Source organism: Podarcis filfolensis, assembly GCF_964270895.1.
Source record: "Podarcis filfolensis genome assembly, chromosome: 3".
In the NCBI taxonomy this organism is placed as follows: Eukaryota; Metazoa; Chordata; class Lepidosauria; order Squamata; family Lacertidae; genus Podarcis; species Podarcis filfolensis.
In genome coordinates, this window is record NC_139606.1 from 10,210,393 (window position 1) to 10,230,677 (window position 20,285).

General features: G+C 44.8%; 1 protein-coding gene and 1 long non-coding RNA gene across 6 annotated transcripts in view; one reads left to right on the top strand and one right to left on the bottom strand.

Annotated features, from left to right (window-relative positions):
• FGF18 (fibroblast growth factor 18) overlaps positions 1-20,285 on the bottom strand; it is a 145,698-nt gene that overhangs the window by 58,419 nt on the left and 66,994 nt on the right. For 3 of the 5 annotated variants that reach the window (XM_083606731.1, XM_083606734.1, XM_083606732.1), the window contains one exon: positions 5,981-6,161. In XM_083606731.1, coding sequence (XP_083462857.1) covers positions 5,981-6,161 — 181 coding nt within the window. Of the gene's footprint in view, positions 1-5,980; positions 6,162-6,698; positions 7,607-20,285 lie in introns of those variants that run through there. The other 2 variants (XM_083606730.1, XM_083606733.1) reach the window with 2 other exon arrangements.
• LOC310759544 lies at positions 7,288-20,034 on the top strand. Its single transcript, XR_014546396.1, has 3 exons — positions 7,288-7,368; positions 8,242-8,313; positions 19,479-20,034. It is a non-coding gene; the product is annotated as an uncharacterized lncRNA (long non-coding RNA).

Below are 20,285 nucleotides of genomic sequence, written 5' to 3' on the forward strand. Positions count from 1 at the left end.
AGGACGATGAGCGCCACACGAAAGGGCTCTGGAGAGAGGCTACTTAAAATGGCAGCTGCTCGAGCGCTGCTGCTGCTGGCACCAACAAAGCCCAGCCCCCTTCCTCCTCTAGGCAGGGCAGGGAGAAGCCAGGAGGAGGGAGGGAGGAGGAGGCGCAGGTGCCGCCACCGCCACCACTGTGTGAGGGAGAGGAAGGGAGAGGGAAAGAACGCAAGCACTGGCGATCCACGTGGCGATTCCCAGACCATCCGCGGGCCGGATCCAGAAGGCAATTGGGCCTGACCCATGATCTACACTGACTGGTATTATTAGCTAGTCAGCCTTTTGGACATCTCTATGTAGAGAAGCCCAGAATCAACCTATGACCTGCTTTACCAACTGAGCTCTGACCCACCCAACCCCATTATCCAAAAATCCAGTTCATTCAACTTCAGCATGTCCTGTGCAGTATTATAGCCATGCAACCTCTGTATAATTTGTCATTTCCCCAAATGTTTTGGCTCTCAGCAGACCATTCAGGTATGAAGTTGAACCGTGCACAAAACAATACTGCCCAGCTTGGAGGAACTTTAAAATTACCTCTTTGCCAAACACTTAAGTCTGATACTTGGTAATACAATCTCTGAGCTGTGAAGTACAGATAAAGGCCTTTCTTCCCTAAGCAGTACCACCCTTGCAAGAGAACCACACACAAAGAGGGAACAAAGAGTATAGAATGTCTTCCCTCTTTTGTACGATGAAAATCTAGTGTTTCAGAATACATACTGCCTGGTCTCCTATCTGTTCCATCAGTGTGAGATACTATGTAATGTGTATCTTTTCTCCTTTCCTCCTCCTGTCCTCCCCCCAACTTTTTTTTTAAGTCAGGGCATGAAAAAGAATTAGTAAACCATTTCATATTCTCATCTTGGATGTTGGGAGGAGGGGAACATCTTACAGAATTAAAAGATGGAAATCTAATTAATGAACAGTCACATTTTAAGTAATCTGTCCAGACGTAATCCTCCTCATGTTTCTCAATGATCTAAAAGCACTTCAGAAATATTAAGCATCCTGCCACGGTGAAATATCTCGAAAGTAGCTAGCATTTAGACTTAGCCTGATTAATATCTGATTAAATGGATCCCAGCGCCTTTCAGAAGCAATACATCAAAAGGATCATTACACAAACTCAATTTCATCTATTTTTGGCTGGTGTTTTCTGTTTGAGAATTTAATGCAAGAGTGCTTTCAATGCGCTTTAGTGGGTCTGTAAACACTGAATGCTTAGAAGTAGTATGGCAGTAGTCACCCCGTTAATGTCGCAAAACTCCTCACCTTTGAGGCTCAATTCTGGGGCACTAGAATTCTGGGACGCGGGTGGCACCGTGGGTTAAACCACAGAGCCTGGGACTTGCCGATCAGAAGGTCGGCAGTTCAAATCCCCATGATGGGGTGAGCTCCTGTTGCTCGGTCCCTGCTCCTGCCAACCTAGCAGTTCAAAAGCACGTCAAAGTGCAAGTAGATAAATAGGTACCATTCCAGCAGTAAGGTAAACGGCGTTTCCGTGTGCTGCTCTGGTTTCTCCAGAAGTGGCTTGGTCATGCTAGCCACATGACCCGGAAGCTGTACGCCGGCTCCCTCAGCCAATAAAATGAGATGAGCACCGCAACCCCAGAGTCGGTCACAACTGGACCTAATGGTCAGGGGTCCCTTTACCTTTACCTTTACTAGGCTCAATGGGGCTACTGGAATGTTGATGAGACAGACTAAATCCCAAGACACTCTCTTGACACAAGCAGAAGAGGGGGAGAAAAGGGTGTCACCTTAACTCCAGCAGCGACACGAAAGCTAATAAAGGCCATAGGAACCATCTCAGAAAGATTTTGGTGTCCGGTTGCCACTTTTGTCTGAAGAAAGCCATCATACGTATACATGAAGTCGGTTCTCCAGTTCTGTTGGTTCTCCAGTTCCACTGGCTGCTTCTGCCCTGCTCTGAAGCCCAACAAGAGGTAAGCAAGGTTGCTTTCCTCTCTGTCTGGTTGTGCTAGGTATGGACTGATGCTATGAGCATGCCCACAGAGAGCATGGCACCAGCAGTTGCCATGTTGCTGCAATGGTCAACCCACTCTGAGCGGCTTCCAGCAGAATATAAAAGCATAATCAAACGCCAAACATTAAAAACTTCCCGATACAGGACTGCCTTCAGATGCCTTCTAAAAGCTGCGTAGTTCTTTATCTCCTTGGCATCTGGTGGGAGGGTGTTCCACAGGGGAGGCACCACTGCCAAGAAGGCCCTCTGCCTGGTTCCCTGCAATGTCACTTCTCGCAGTGAGGAAACCACCAGAAGACCCTCAGAGGTGGACCTTGCCTGAAGATTGACAGAGAAGAAGTGCAGTGGAGATAGCCCCCTGGAACACTGTTCCCAGAGAGACCCATCAGGTTTACCATGTGGAAAGCAGTTAAGGCTGCAGTGCAGAACACACTTACTAGGGAGTAAGCCCATTCAGCTCAATGGGACTTACTTCTGAATAAACACACTTAGGTTTGGACTGTAGGGCTTTCTTCTTCCACAATGCCACCAAAATTATCTACCCAAACAGCAGAAGGTTCATGCAAATCCTCAATTTCTTCAGCAACTTTACATGATCCTAGATTACACGTTCTGCTCATGGTAAGGTTAGTGTAGACAAAGGAAATATCTTTGCTAGGGAATCAAAATGGTTAAGGGGGGAACTGGGATTTGTTTACTTTGGGTCAAGCTTCTAGTTTATCAAAATCACTGATAGAGGATCAGAATACTAGAGATGTTTGCAGTCAAACAGTGTGTTACATAATTGTGTAATTATGCCTTATAAACACTGATTTTTGTTGTTTAGTCGTGTCCGACTCTTTGTGACCCCATGGACCAGAGCACGCCAGGCACTCCTGTCTTCTACTGCCTCCCGCAGTTTGGTCAAACTCATGCTGGTAGCTTCGAGAACACTGTCCAACCATCTCGTCCTCTGTCGTCCCCTTCTCCTTGTGCCCTCAGTCTTTCCCAACATCAGGGTCTTTTCCAGGGAGTCTTCCCTTCTCATGAGGTGGCCAAAGTATTGGAGCCTCAGCTGCCCTACTAAAACTGAATGTGATTCTGCAATTGCTTCCTTCTGTCTGCTGATGATGATGTTCCCCTGCCCCTGAATATTCATGGGCATTTCTCAATAAATTAATAAAATAGGTCCTTTCTTCAACCAGCATTCAGAAGCCAAAACAGATAGCTATTTTAACAGAATTCTCTTGTTAAATTTTAACAAGTTGCAATTTGTAATATTTAAGGCATTGTGTCATTGTTGTTCTTGCACATCAAAGCCCCGTGACCACCCTGTTCCCTAAGGTGAAAATAACTAGACAACACACGGCCTATTGGTTTTGGGGATCAAATAAGGCCACAACTTTATCGGTTACAGGTGTGAGGTTTGGCCATAGGCATTGTGGCAAGCAATGGCGCATGTCACTCCTGCCCGTCCCTGCAAGCCAGTCATTTGAACTTCCCCTGGGCATGGTGCCAACTTGGTCAATTGGTCCCATGCCCAGGGAAACGCCCACCAAACTCCTGCCGCCATTGGCCCCTTTGGCAGCAGGAATAGGATCCGGCCTGCGATAGCCTGGTTTTCAACGGAGGCCCGGGACACACCCACAAACCTTCCTGCCCCAAAAAGGGGTAAATTCATTAGCCACCCTTGGATGAAATATCTTTTGCGGCTATGTGACCGAATGCAGTTTTAAAGGGGAAAAAATGCCCACGATCACTTGCACACGCATACACCCCAAGGATGCGCATTTAATTTTAGCAAACACAATAATCACATTAGGAAAGGTGTACTACAAAGGCACAGGATCTGATCAGAGGGATCAGGTGACATAAAAGTTAATCCCATGTGTCCAGTTGACTAATCAGTTAGCTTCGAGGCATGAAAAAGCCTTTTCACTGAGGCTGTGTGGTATAGAGATTAGCCTTTTGAACTACGGCCAGAGGGTGGAGATGGGTGGTATAGAGCATGCCTGTCCAGGTATGAAATTCACGGCATGTAATGCCTTAAGAGAGAATATTATGAAAATGATATACAGGTGGTACATGACACCAGTCAAGCTTGCAAAAATCTACCATTTGCCTGATAATAAATGTTGGAAATGTAAAGAAAATGAAGGTACATTCTTTCACCTTTGGTGGACGTGCCCAAAGATTAAGACTTTTTGGGAGATGATATATAATGAAATGAAAAAGGTATTTAAATATACCTTCCTGAAGAAACCAGAGGCCTTTCTCCTGGGCATAGTCGGCCAATTGGTGCCAAAGAAGGATAGAACTTTCTTTATGTATGCAACAACAGCAGCAAGAATACTTATTGCAAAGTATTGGAAGACACAAGAGTTACCCACCCTGGAAGAGTGGCAGATGAAGGTGATGGAGTATATGGAATTGGCGGAAATGACTGGCAGAATCTGAGACCTGGGAGAAGAGTTGGTGGAAGAAGACTGGAAGAAATTTAAAGACTACCTTCAGAAACACTGTAAAATTAATGAATGTTAAAATGATGTTGGACTGAAAACAAGTGGCATTAGCAACAAAGTTAATAAGAATATGCAAAAATGAATTGATAAATGGATGAAAATATAGAGTTATAATATGTTAAGATATAGAGTTAAGATAAACGAAAGAGGGTAAGGATTTGCTGATTTGATTATTTAAATGGGAATACAAAAAGGGGAGGTGTGAGGAGGCCAAGGAAACAAGCTAATGAGTTTAAAGTTACTAAAAACGGATTTGTTTTTTAATTCTTTTTTATCTATTTGTTTTTTGTATTTTGTATTTTTATTCTTCTTTTTTTCTTTTATGTATTTTTTTATGTCTTCTTTTTTGTATCTTTTTTTCCTATGTGACTTTTTTCCTATTTTGTAAACTTATGTTTTTGTAAAATCTCAATAAATATCTTTTAAAAAAATAAAAAAGAGCATGCCTGTCCATTTGAGTGTAGAATCATAGAATTGTAGAGTTGGAAGTGCTCCTGAGGGTCATCTAGTCCAACCCCCTACAATGCAGGAATCCTGGCCACAGCGGTCCCTGGGTGGGCTTGAACCACCAATCTTCTGGTTAGCAGTGAAACACACTGACCCACTGAAGACACAATCTCTCTATATCTGACAACATACTAAGGGTGCCACAGGGACCTAAAGTAGCAATGATTGACTCAAGCTGGAGGCAAATTAACTGGTTCAATTAGGGCAAAACCATCTCGTGTCTCATCCTCAGCCATTTTATTCTTACCGTAAAATTCACCAGTTCACCTAAGCAATTGGCGTCCAGTTTGCCTCAGTTCTAACTGGCTATGCCTACACAGACATCTGTTATTGGTTCAATATCATTCATATCATAGAATCATAGAATCATAGAGTTGGAAGAGACCACAAGGGCCATCGAGTCCAACCCCCTGCCAAGCAGGAAACACCATCAGAGCACTCCTGACATATGGTTGTCAAGCCTCTGCTTAAAGACCTCCAAAGAAGGAGACTCCACCACACTCCTTGGCAGCAAATTCCACTGTCGAACAGCTCTTACTGTCAGGAAGTTCTTCCTAATGTTTAGGTGGAATCTTCTTTCTTGTAGTTTGGATCCATTGCTCCGTGCCCGCTTCTCTGGAGCAGCAGAAAACAACCTTTCTCCCTCCCCTATGTGACATCCTTTTATATATTTGAACATGGCTATCATATCACCCCTTAACCTCCTCTTCTCCAGGCTAAACATGCCCAGCTCCCTTAGCCGTTCCTCATAAGGCATCGTTTCCAGGCCTTTGACCATTTTGGTTGCCCTCCTCTGGACACGTTCCAGAGGAATATATATTGGCTAGGCCTAATATATTCCTCATTGTGCAGATGACACTGAAGGCAATGAAAGTACGTACCCCTGCCTCCCTCCCAGATTCACCCAGTTGGCATAGCAAATAAACAGAAATCCTCTTACCATATTTGTCTCCATCTTCTCCTTTGGCACTGATCCGTCTACCTAGAACTTGAATATGCTTCCCACTCGTTCTGCTGTACAGCTGATAGAGTCTGAGCTGCTTCCTGCTCACATCGTCTCGCGCTCGTGTTTGGTTTTCCACGTGTATCCGAAAATCCACATTTTCTTCGGCGACAAACATCTATTTTTATTTTTATTTTAAAGAAGGGGAAAAGCAGACAGTAAACTAAGGCAATGTTGTTGATTCACAAATGCAAGTAACACTTAAAAAGGTAAAAAAGGTAAAGGACCCCTGATGGTTAAGTCCGGTCAAAAGCGACTATGGGGTTGTGGCACTCATCTCACTTTCAGGCCAAGGGAGCCGGTGTTTGTCCACAGACAGCTTTCCGGGTCATGTGGCCAGCAGGACTAAACCACTTCTGGCGCAATGGAACACTGTGACAGAAACCAGAGCACACAGAAATGCCATTTACTTTCCCGCCACAGCGGTACCTATTTATCTACTTGCACTGGCGTGCTTTCGAACTGCTAGGCTGGCAGGAGCTGGGACAGAGCAACGGGAGCTCACCCTGTTGGGGAGCTCACTCCATCGCAGGGATTCAAACCGCCAACCTTCCGATCGGCAAGCCCAAGTGGTTCAGTGGTTTAGACCACAGCGCCACCCGTGTCCACTTCCTGTAAGTAGAGATGGCCTGTAATAGATGGATTGCCTACTTGCCAGCTCTTTGCCTTGCCTGCTGCTTCTCTGTCTGCATGCAGCTGTCCATTTCAGTGAGATGACCACTTCACTCATGCTTCTGCTGACCACCTCACTAAGAGAAGAACATACAGGGCCCACCATCTGCTCCCAACTAAGCCCACTGCACTAAGATTGTGTTGACATGTACCTGCTTTTGGCAGCTTCCACAAGAGAAATAAATATTCTGCCCACATGCTACTGCCTGCCTGAGTGGAAGAGGAATGAAGACAAATGAATGCCTCTCCCCACAAGATGATGCTCCCTGCCTGAAGGACAGGGGCTGCCCACTGTGGCCCATGCTAGCCACATGAGGGAGAAAAACTGGCCACTGTGATCTCATGCTGATGCTGCCTATTTCACAGACTGTCCACTGTGTTCTCACACGGATGTGTCCAACCAGAAGGAGAGACACAGGCCATTGTGATGTCATGCTGATGCTGAAGGAGAGAGAAACTGGCCAATGTACCAGCCCACAACTGCTGTTCACCTGAATAACAAGGAGACACTGCCTGGCACGCCAACACATTGCTCACCATGTTCATGAGAATTATGTCCTTTGCACCTTGGACCAGACTGAGGTTTCTTAACTTGCTTTTACTCTCCTGTTCCTGCATATTAGGTTCCCTTACCAGAGGTCTATAATAACAAGGTAATGAATTAACCACATTTATTTGTACACAAAAGGTAGGTAAAGGTAAAAGGTAAAGGACCCCTGGACGGTTAAGTCCAGTCAAAGGCGACTATGGGGTTGCGGCGCTCATCTCGCTTTCAGGCCGAGGGAGCCAGCGTTTGTCCACAGTCAGCTTTCTGGGTCATGTGGCCAGCAGGACTAAACCGCTTCTGGCACAACGGAACACTGTGGCGGAAACCAGAGCGCACAGAAACGCCATTTACCTTTTACCTTTACCAAAAAGGTAGCAACCCCAATACAGAAGTCACCACAAAGGATTCAAAGGCAACAGAAGCATAGTTATATACTATAGCAAAGTAAAATCACCCACCCCACCCCTTCATTGTGTTGGTTTAACACAGTCATAGGGCATTATTTCAAGGACACCAACCAATTGGCAGTTTACACCTCCAGTAAGGGAACCTATTATCCCCCTATATTTCCTCCCCTGGCTTCACGGCTGAATAGGCATTTTTAGGAGATGGCTGCCCTCTAAATCCTGCTGGCTGCTGGTGGGAGCAACTCTGCCTCATGAATGCAAGCACTGGAGATGAGAAATCATCAGTCAGACAAACAGCTTGGTAAGGATTTCAGCAATTTGCACAGAGAATAAAAAAAAATATGCTACCTCTTGCACACATCCCTTTTACATGTAACAGGCAAGTGTAGCTTGATTGTCGATTTCAGTGTCTAGATTTCTGCACCGACTTGAAAACTTTCTTTCTATAAGTCTGTATGGAAATTCGTATGCATTTTTGCAAGGAATTCTGCACATTATTTCCACTGATATGTGTATTTTTTTTCTGCACACCAGTCCCTAATATATGCTTTTCGTATACTTTTTTATTGGAGAACCGCATCACAAAATTTGAAGAAGTGTGAATTTTGGAAAGATAGCTGTGTTCCTATTGATGTCCAAATCAGGTAAAGTGGCATTAAAACAGAACAAAACCCTCCCTCAATTCTAGCTCTACCGCCTCCATTTAAAAATGAAATGAAATGAAACCACAGGGGCTATAATCTAGACTCTAGAGCAAAGCGTCAACATTGAAAGAGTGGCATCTTGACTCTTTCCCTTTTGTAGTTCTTCTACACACACACACACACACACACACACACACACACAAACACATAACCCCCACAGCTTCCTGCCTTCCTCGCACCCTCTAGCAACAAAGTAACAGTCTGCTGGTATTTGTAGTTTGGCTCCTGAATGTATAAATTTCTTCTGTAGGAATATACAGCCACCAAGTCCCCTTAAACACAAAATTGCACAATCTAAATGGTTGCCTGAATGTTCAGATACCATAACTTATTAAAGAACTGGTGGCACTGCACCAAATGCCACAGCAGAAACATGCATTTTAAACACTGGATATTTCCTTCATACTTCAGTAGAGCTGTTTCCCCTCCTTGAAGTTCAATCCGTAACCACTCAACCCAGTCACAGAGTTCAGAGCAATGGATGCTCTGAAATGCATTTAACGCAGCCCATTGTTATGCACATGAGAAAATGTGCGGTTGAGGTACGGTGGCTTTTTAATTTAGTGGATGGTTCTCAATTTATTTCAGAAGCCTCTAGCACATTTAAAAGACAACAACCTCCAGTGCAATCTTTGAGGGTAGGTCAGGTGCAAGTTGCTGGAAAACAGGCTGGTACAATGACTCAGATTGATAATATAGGTGTGTGTGTGTGTGTGTGTGTGTGTGTGTGTGTGTGTGTGTATACACACACAAAACACCAAACCATCTATCTCACATGAAGAAAGAATACCGTTAATGGTGTGTGAATGCTACCCTTCCCACCTCACAAGGCATCTCAACAATTTAAAATTATGCCCTCTGAAATTCTTGTAGATGTTTCGCTTAAAAGGGGATACTTGAAATTTACCTCAAGTTTCACTTCTACTGAAATTCAGCAGCTCCCTAGAAGTGTGCAGTATACCCTTTGATGATTTTATTTTTAAGCTTTCCTCAACATTCCCACAAATTTCAGCTGAGCAGGGCATTCATTTTATATTCGTGTCAAATGTCATCGAGGCCCAATTTGGTGGTAACCAAGAAATGCAGAAAAGCTCCCTGAGCGATGTCACTCATATTGTTTCTTTAAAAAGTTTTTTGTTTAATGAATTTATGCACTGCCCTTTAACAGACATTTCCTAACTCATTTCTCTTAATTTCCCTGAGAAATCCTTCATTTGTTTGGCCGAAGCATATTCATCGTTAAGTTTCACTTTACACAAAATTTAGTGGCAAATTAAACTGTTGGTGGAAATATCACCTTGCAGTGTTGGGCGGCTCCCAGCAGAATATTAAAAACATGATAAAACATCAAACATTAAAAACTTCCCTAAACAGGGTTGCTTTCAGGTGTCTTCTAAAAGTCGGATAGTTGTTTATCTCCTTGACATCTGATGGGAGGGTGTTCCACAGGGCGGGCACCACTACCAAGAAGGCCCTCTGCCTACTGTTGAAATGGCGTCTGCCGTCTGAATACGACTTTGGGATTAATGTGAAAATCCACACAGGACTATAACAACATTCGTTTCAACTTGCTTGTGGAGACTTTCAGAGGTTATAAAGAAAGAAAGGAAATACGATAACAAGAAAATTGAAAGATGATTTGTAAAGGAAAACAACAAAAAGATGAATGGACAGAACTGTGAACATCAAAGCAGCAGAAATAAGAGATGATTGGACCCTTTCTGAGCTCGAAGCATGGGTACCCCCAACAAAAATTTAAAATTCGGTTTTGTAATTTGGAATTAATGTGATTTGATTGGTTTGTTAACGAAAATTAATTTAAAAAAAAAAAGAAGGCCCTCTGTCTGGTTCCCTGTAACCTCACTTGTCACAGTGAGGGAACCACCAGAAGGCCCTCAGAGCTGGACCTCAGTGTCCGGGCAGAACAATGGAGGTGGAGACACTCCTTCAGGTATACTGGACCGAGGCCGTTTAGGGCTTTGAAGGTCAGCACCAACAGTTTGAATTGTGCTTGGAAACGTACTGGGAGCCAATGAAGGATGCCAAAAGCAGCTTCCAATCTGGTCTCAGCAGTTTCACAACACTACTGACTTCTGTGGCTCCAGGGCGGTAGTTCTTAAATGGGGGTCTACGAATGACCAGTGGTCCCTATTCTATTCACCGGGGAGAAGCAACAAAGAAAATAAAAGTTGAGGAGAAAATTAGCAGAATACTGGGAATGTATAAGTGATAACGGAATAACGTTAGTGGCATTTAAAGAAGCTCTGTAACAGAATAAGAAATATTGTAAAAAAGCAAAATATAAGAGGGGGGTAGGTATAAAGGCAATACTAAAATTTGGAAATGTGTATTTAAAAAAATTAGAATTTGAATGATTGGCAGAGAAGCCGAAGGAAGTCAAAAAACCGAAAAGTTTAATGCAAATTGTTAATGTGGTATAAATGTATGGAAAACTAATAAAATATAATTAAAAGAAAAGAAAAGAAAAGTTGAAAATATTGAACTACAGTTTTCTTTGAAATGTCAACTACACGCTGAGGAAGCAGCCCATTTTTTACTTTTAAACTGAAAGGTTGCTTGCCTCTTCAGCTGTATATATTGCTGCTGTTGTAATAATAATAATAATAATAATAATAATAATAATAATAATAATAATAAAAAGAAACCCCCTGCTGTGTACATATATGTTTCCTCTTGTGCTTGCATATGCCTTGGTTGGATTGAGTCATCTATATGTGGCCATAGGTGAGAATATAAAGAGGTGTACTACTACAGTGGTACCTCAGGTTACATACGCTTCAGGTTACATACGCTTCAGGTTACAGACTTTGCTAGCCCAGAAATAGTGCTTCAGGTTGAGAACAGAAATCGTGCTCCAGCGGCACGGCAGCAGCAGGAGGCCCTATTAGCTAAAGTGGTGCTTCAGGTTAAGAACAGTTTCAGGTTAAGTACGGACCTCCAGAACGAATTAAGTATTTAACCCAAGGTACCACTGTACAGGAGAAGAGCCCTCAATTAGGAAAACAAAACAACTGGCAAACAGACTTCCCCCCTATAGCAAATCTCTGTCTTCTTGCTTTCTATATAATTGTCTTCTTTTTTGTAGAAGGAGTTAAAGGTAAAGGGACCCCTGACCATTAGGTCCAGTCGTGGCCGACTCTGGGGTTGCGGAGCTCATGTCACTTTATTGGCTGAGGGAGCCGGCGTACAGCTTCCGGGTCATGTGGCCAGCATGACTAAGCTGCTTCTGGCGAACCAGAGCAGCGCACGGAAATGCCATTTACCTTCCCGCCAGAGCGGTACCTATTTATCTGCTTGCACTTTGACGTGCTTTCGAACTGCTAGGTTGGTAGGAGCAGGGACCGAGCAACGGGAGCTCACCCCGTTGCGGGGATTCGAACCGCTGACCTTCTGAACGGCAAGTCCTAGGCTCTGTGGTTTAACGCACAGTGCCACCCGCGTCCCGTAGAAAGAGTTACCAAGCAACTAATGCTTTTTCTCTTTCTCACCTCTTTTTTTGCCTATATTTTATTTACATAACCCAAGTTACATCGAAATTTGTGATTATTGTTGTTTCATTTTTGCTGTTCCCCTCGAGTCTTGAATGAAAGGGAGAAAATGAATGGCTTAAAAATCAATATAAATAAAAAAATATAAGATTAATTAGGTCCTATGCAGGACATGCGGATCATCTTACTTTAGCAAAACAATTGTAAACAGGAGCATAGTATACACAGCTTTTCTGAAGTCCCTGTGCTTTGAAAGGACATTCATTTGCAAGAATTAAATATTCCTCCATTTAGGGCCCTTATTGATTTCAAAAAGTAAACAAATACAAGTCTCTTTGATACATTGAAAATACCTTTTTAAAAGAACCTTTCAGCCAGTGAACCAACCTCACAGTAATTATTTCCTTCATGACCTTCCAAACATATAAAATTATCTCGGCAAGATCAACAAGAAATATCTAAGATGTCGCTTTTCCAGGTCTGGAAAGAAGGCTAATCACTATTTTGTTTCTATGGTTTTGGCAAACTTCCACTTTGCCAATTAGAAAATTTGCAAGGCCACCCCCAGAGTGGTGTTTTTTTAGGCGTGTGTTGAAATGTAACACCCCATTATTTGCTGCCATTTCCTCTCCCAGCCTTGACTGCAAGACCCAAGACGTTAGGTTGAGGCTACTGCATGGAGGATGACCAGGAAAGACATGTCCCCTTCAGAATTACAGCAGCACCCCCTCTCCCCCAAAAAAGGGCTTATAAAAAGATACAAATTGTGTGTAACTGATTACCCAAGCTATCGATGAATGCCAATATACCCAGCCCCTTTTTGACACCACAGCCTTTAAGTATTTATTTCTTAACTATAATAGAACCAGCGGCAACTAACTAATAGAACTTCTGCAACTAACATAATCAGCAACACTTTTGAATCTTAGAATTGTAGAGTTGGAGGAAGAAGAAGAGGAGGAGGAGGAGGAGGAGGAGTTTGGACTTGATATCCCTCCTTCATGGATCACTGCCTTGTCGTGGCGAAGGGGCTTGAATACTCAGAGAAGCTATGAGCTATGCCGCGCAGGGCCACCCAAGACAGACAGGTCATAGTGGAGAGTTTTGACCAAACGTGATCCACCTGGAGCAGGAACCGGCAAGCCACTCCAATATCCCTGACCAGAAAACTCCATGGACAAAGACAACAGGCATATAAAAGTTATGACGCTGGAAGATAAGCCCCTCAGGTCGGAAGGCGTCCAACATGCTACTGAGGAAGAGCGGAGGACAAGTACAAGTAGATTCAGAGCTGATGAAGTGGCTGGGCCAAGCCGAAAGGTCGCTCAGTTGCGGATATGCCTGGAAGCGAAAGGAAATCCAATGCTGTAAAGAAAAATATTGCATAGGAACCTGGAATGTAAGAACCATGAACCCTGGTAAGCTGGATGTGGTCAAAAATTAGATGGCAAGAATAAATATTGACATTCTGGGCATCAGTGAACTAAAATGGATGGGAATGGGCGAATTCAGTTCGGATGACCATCATATCTATTACTGTGGGCAAGAATCCCGTAAAAGAAATGGAGTGGCCCTCATAGTCAGCAAAAGAGTGGCAAAAGCTGTACTGGGATGCAATCTCATAAATGATAGAATGATCTCGATACGAATCCAAGGCAGACCTTTTAACATCACAGTAATCCAAGTTTATGCACCAACTACCAGTGCTGAAGAAACTGAAATTAACCAATTCTATGAAGACTTACAACACCTTATAGAAGTGACACCAAAGAAGGATGTTCTTCTCATTATAGGGGATTGGAATGCTAAAGTAGGGAGTCAAGAGATAAAAGGAACAACTGGCAAGTTTGGCCTTGGAGTTCAAAACGAAGCAGGGCAAAGGCTAATAGAGTTCTGTCAAGAGAACAAACTGGTCATCACAGACACTCTTTTCCAACAACACAAGGGATGACTCTACACACAACTAAACAACAACAATCCCGCCTTTCACTCCCCTTAAAGTGTCTCAAAGCGACTAACAATCTCTTTTCCCTTCCTCCCCCACAACAAACACTCTGTGAGGTGAGTGGGGCTGAGAGACTTCAGAGTAGTGTGACTAGCCCAAGGTCACCCAGCAGCTGCATGTGGAGGAGCAGGGAAGTGAACTCGGTTCACCAGATTACGAGTCCACCGCTCTTAACCGCTACACCACGCTTGCTGGAAGGGACTCCAAGAGTCATCTAGAACAAACCCTTGAATTGCAGGCATCTCAGCTAGATCATCCATGATAGATGGTCCTCCAGCCTCTGCTTCTGAAGCTACAAGGCCTCTCCGCTGACAATGGAAATCACACTTGTATCCAGTTTCCTAATGGCTGCATTTCTGATACTGGCATCTGCACATACTGTATTTTTCCATATATAACACGCCCCCATGTATAAGACAACCACTATTTTGTGGGAGTCCAGTTTAAGAAAATGGGGGGAGATGGCCCAGAGTTGTTGAGCTTTTAGGGGGGGGGAATGCATAACATCACTCACCCGACTGACAAACACTGCCAATCGCATGCTACACTGAAACCGCCCCAAGCTTCTGACCGCTCACAACTAGCAGCCGGCAGTTGCAAGAACAATTGTCGCAGCGGCAGCCAATCCAAAGCAGCCCTTGCCGCAGTCACTACTCACCCACCCAATCGCCGCTGACAAGCTCCTGCTTGTGGCTCCAACCAATCACCCGTCCCCCCTCTGCACTACCCATGTATAAGACGACCCCTGATTTTGAACATTATTTTATAGCAAAAAACAACAACTCATCTTATACATAGAAAAGTATGGTACTTCACAGCATTGAACAAGAGGCTCCCTTGCCCTTTCAGACACTTGGGGGGAGGGGGTTTCCCACAGAAGATGCAGTTATCTTCAGGCTTTAGAAGGGCATGGTCCTTGTCTGCTGGAACTTTTAAAGACATGTTCCTCTGCCTTAAGGTCAACAGTTATGTTGAAGATAGCTCAGTTGGGTAGAGTGTGGTGCTGATAACGCCAAGGTCGCAGGTTCAATCCCCGTATGGGACAGCTGCATCTTCCTGCCTTGCAGCGAGTTAGACTAGATGATCCTCAGGGTCTCTTCCAACTCTAGTATTCTACAATTCTACCTTCAGCAAGGTAAAAAGGCAAAGGGAAAGGACCCCTGGACCAGTGGTGTAGCGTGGGGGGTGCAGGGGGGCCGGCCGCACCGGGCGCAACATCTGGGGGGGCGCGCTCGCACTCGCAGCTCTCTGCCCCTACCTGGCTCACTCACTCTCTCTCACTGCAGTGCTGGCTGTGCGAATCCAATCCGAGCCGCCGGGTCGCCGCCCACTGTGGAGGGGGTGGGTGCCAGGCGTGCGGTGCGGAGAGAGAGCGAGGGACTATCTGGGACAGTGCAGCAGCCGCCCAGCGCAGCGCTGAGCGCAGGAGAGAACCACACCAGACCAGACCAGGCAGCAGCAAGAAGAAGCTGGCAGCGGCGGCAGGTTAGGGGTTAGGGGGTGCAAATTACTTGCCTTGCCCCGGGTTAGGGGGCGCAAATTACTTGCCTTGCCCCAGGTGCTGACAACCCACGCTACGCCGCTGCCCTGGACTGTTAAGTCCAGTCAAAGGCGACTCTGGGGTTGCGGCACTCATCTCGCTTTCAGGCCGAGGGAGCCGGTGTTTGTCCACAGACAGCTTTCCGGGTCATGTGGTCAGCATGACTAAACCACTAGTGGTGCATGGAGGACCGTGACGAGTGCCAGAGTGCACAGAAACACCATTTACCTTCCCTATTTATCTACTTGCACTGGTGTGTTTTCGAACTGCTAGGTTGGAAGGAGCTGGGACCAAGCAACAGGAGCTCACCCCGTCGCGGGGATTCGAACCGCCGACCTTCTGATTGGCAAGTCACAGGCTCTGTGGTTTAGCCCACAGCGTCAACTGCGTCCCTATAATAATATGATATATTATAATATAATCAGTCATACCAAGAGGCTAAAAACCAGTTTCTATCTGTGGGCTGTTAGGCTGCTGAACGGGAAATAATATAGTGCAACTGATTTTCGGGGTTGGTGTGTTCTGCGACAAGCACACAGGGTGCAAAGAGATTGAGTGTTTGGGGGGGAGAGAGGCTCGGTTAATTTCATTGTACACAGGTTGTACATTGACAATAAAGGTATCGTTGTTATTATTATTACTTAGCTAGTTAGACCAGTGGTCAGACTCCATAAAAAGCTGATTGAAATGTTCCATATTTTCATCAGCGTGGACTGTAAAATTTCCCCAGTGAATGTGGATGACAGGGGTCTAATGTGCATTGAATGAGCATCCAGCCTTCTGGGTCTCTCCTGACAAGGACACTGGGGATATTGGAAAGAGTGTTACTGTTTGCATGGCATACTATAAGCAGGCTCGGTTTTCCAGAGTCCCTAATGAGTCTTCTATGGTAAAATGCCATCCCCTCAAAGACGGTTTGGGACTCTGATACGCAGTGTCATTCCACTTCGAGATCTCTCATCGCTGTTGATGGCTTTCTGAATCTATTCGGAGCCAATTTGGAATCTAATTTGAGTCTCTCCTGCTACATAATTGATTGGAGTGCTTTTGGATAAGTGAAATTCAATGATGTTCCCTTGAAAAGTCTTTGTTAATGCAGCCTAAGTAAAAAGCACTTAGGGGATGAAGCTGAAATTGAACAGGAAGGAAAGGTTGACGATTGGGTCAAACTTCCCTCCAGCTGCCAGAATTCGGAAATATGAGATGGGACAGAAGCAGAAGGGGCACTCTGGAGTACAGAGAAGGTGACAGATCTCAGTAAGAACTGAACAACGCTCAAAAGAGTGATGTCATTCCAGCACTCGCTGAACTTTATCACATTGGACCAAGAGCATATTTTGAAATGCCAAAAACTTAAGTAACACTAGGAATTTATTAAATCTTCTGTTCCCCAGCCATTAATAATAATTTTCTGGATATTAGAAGGAAAGCCCTCATGTCCCTAGATGTCAGTGACAGCATATTGTCTTCAGTTTTCTCTCTCTTCTTTTTATTTTACAAACTTTTTTTTAAAAAAATTGCTTTCTCTAAAACCATGGGCTTGCTAAGATACACTGGATTGAATCAGGCTTAGTAAAGGTAAAGGTAAAGGTAAAGGTAAAGGGACCCCTGACCATTAGGTCCAGTCGTGGCCGACTCTGGGGTTGCGGCGCTCATCTCGCTTTATTGGCAGAGGGAGCTGGCGTACAGCTTCTGGGTCATGTGGCCAGCATGACTAAGCCACTTCTGGTGAACCAGAGCAGCGCACGGAAACGCCGTTTACCTTCCCACCAGAGCGGTACCTATTTATCTACTTGCACTTTGACGTGCTTTCGAACTGCTAGGTTGGCAGGAGCAGGGACCGAACAACGGGAGCTCACCCCATCGCGGGGATTTGAACCGCTGACCTTCTGATCGGCAAGTCCTAGGCTCTGTGGTTTAACCCACAGCGTCACCCGCGTCCTGAATCATGCTTAGTTCCCACTAAAATGAATTATACTGATCTTGTCAAGACGTAACTTTTCATAATGTTTTCAATGAAACCTAGAACGTGTTGGTTAGGGTGTGGTGTTGATAATGCTAAGGTTGCAGGTTTGATCCCCGTATGGGACAGCTGCATATTCCTGCATTGCACGGGGTTGGACTAGATGATCCTCAGGGTCCCTTCTGACTCTACAATTCCATGATGTCATGAAGAAGAGTCCTGCTGCCAGTGGCCCATCTAGTCCCCAATTATGTTCTCACAGTGACCAACTAGATGTTAGTTTCTGTTTCCCTCACTGAGCAGCTGCTGGTAGTCACAAGACTATGTTTTCATTCCACAGTCCAGATACTGTTGGATTCCCACGGGAAAGGGAGACGGGATGTGACGTTTACTGGTTTCCTGTTTCCTTTGTTCTGTCGTTTCTTTGTTGGAATTGCTCTCTGCTTTCACAGAGGCAAGATGTATATTTGTATGCTCTCAGCATAGCTTAGAAATAAAGCTTAGCAATGTAGCCATACCCCATCGTTCTGCCCAGACACTGAGGTCCAGCTCTGAAGGCCTTCTGGCAGTTCCCTCGCTGCGAGAAGCCAAGTTACAGGGAACCAGGCAGAGGGCCTTCTCAGTGGTGGCACTTGCCCTGTGGAACGCCCTCCCACCCGATGTCAAAGAGAAGAACAACTACCAGACTTTTAGAAGACATCTGAAGACAGCCCTGTTTAGGGAATCTTTTAATGTTTAATAGACTATCATATTTTAATATTCTGTTGAAAGCCACCCACAGTGGCTGGGGAAACCCAGCCAGATGGGCAGGGTATAAATATTATTACTACTACTATTATTATTATTATTATTATTATTATTATTATTATTATTATATAACCTGATTGCAACAGCACTCTCCTCCTGCAGTTTCCAACAACTGATAGATGAAGTCTTTCCAGATGACTTCTTTACTGAGCACTGACTTCACTCTGACTTGCTTGCAGGGATGATGGATGACATGACAAAGCAAGTATCATCCCATACTTCCCAGTGCCTTTTCTTATCACTTTCCTTACTGCAAAAAGCCTGATTGTTTGAGGAAGTGAGTTTGTCGTTCAAGAACTCCCCATCAACCATAATTGTACAATCCGATTTTGCTGGTATGTGATTAAAGGTAAAGGTAAAGGTAAAGGGACTCGTGACCAATAGGTCCAGTCGTGGCCGACTCTGGGGTTGCGGCACTCATCTCGCTTTATTGGCCAAGGGAGCCAGCGTACAGCTTCCGGGTCATGTGGCCAGCATGACCAGAGCATCACACGGAAACGCCGTTTACCTTCCCGCTGGAGCGGTGCCTATTTATCTCCTTGCACTTTGACGTGCTTTCGAACTGCTAGGTTGGCAGGAGCAGGGACCGAGCAACGGGAGCTCACCCTGTCACGGGTATTCGAACCGCCGACCTTCTGATCGGCAAGTCCTAGGCTCTGTGGTTTAACCCACAGCGCCACCCACATCCCACCCAAATTAAATCCCACCCAAAAACAGGGACATTGTGGAAGCACCCTTAGTGGCAATGGGAATTTAATAGGGATCAAATCCATGGTTACTCGTTTAGGTGGCTCCCTACAAATATTCCCTTGATCCAGGATAATAAATTAACTCAGCAATGGAACGCCAAGTCAAGCATGGCAGGATTGCAATGTTGTGTAAAACTCAACGCTCCCACCTTCCTGCAACCCACATTTTTATTTTCACCAAATTATGCTGAATGTTTGGAGCAATGGGGCAGCCATATTATGGACGGGTCCAAAGATCCAGTCAACTGAGCAAAAGGGAGTGTTGCTCTGCAGCCCTGTTTGCAGCCCCTGAGAACGACACCTTCAGAAGGTCAAGGGATTCCCACAAGCCGTTTTTCAGAGGCTTGCAGGCTTTCCGACAGGAGACGGAGTTTAGCAAGCCTTTCACTTCATGTAGAGGATCTTTGGATTCCAAACAATTGATTCTGGAAACCATTTTTGTTTCAAACTTGTATCCAGAAATTTGAGACCATCAGATTCTTGACAGAATTGGAAGGACAACAATTATTGAATCTGGCTCTTTCCTTTTCAGGTCTGGGGAACCTCAGGTCCAGAGTACAAATACCTCCAAGTTTTCCCCTCAGAGCTGTGCCTACCCCTTCATTCCACCCTCAAATGCTTTCGCTTGGCTAGGAATGCGCTTTTGAATATACGGCCACAGCACTGTCACCACCTGTTTACATGGTAAGAATGATGTATATCTTTCTATCTCTGGTTGCAGATGCCAGCTGGAGAACTGTCTTGACAGAAACCTTGTGACATTTTCCCAATAAGTAAGTATTTTTATGCTGCAGACACCAATCAAGGTTATGGGGTGAAAGTCCGGAAACACCGGTCTTGAAAGACCTACATTGGCTCCCAGTATGTTTCCGAAAACAATTCCAAATGTTGGTGCTGACCTTTAAAGCCCAAACGGCTTCAGTCCAGTATACCTGAAGGAGCATCTCCACTCCCATTGTTCAGCCCAGACACTGAGGTCCAGCTCCGAGGGCCTTCTGGTGGTTTCCTCACTGGGAAAAGCAAAGTTACAGGGAACCAAGCAGAAAGTCTTCTTGGTGGTGGTGCCCGACCTGTGGAACGCCCTCCCACCAGATGCCAAGGAAATAAACAAGTGTCTGACTTTTAGAAGACATCTGAAGGCAGCCCTGTTTAGGGAAGTTTTTAATTTTAATGCTGTATTGTGTTTTTAATATTCGGTTGGGAGCCGCCCAGAGTGGCTGGGAAAACCCAGCCACATGGGCAGTGTATACATTATTATTATTATTATTATTATTATTATCATCATCATCATCATCATCATCATCATCATCATCATCATTATTTCTATACTACTTTGATA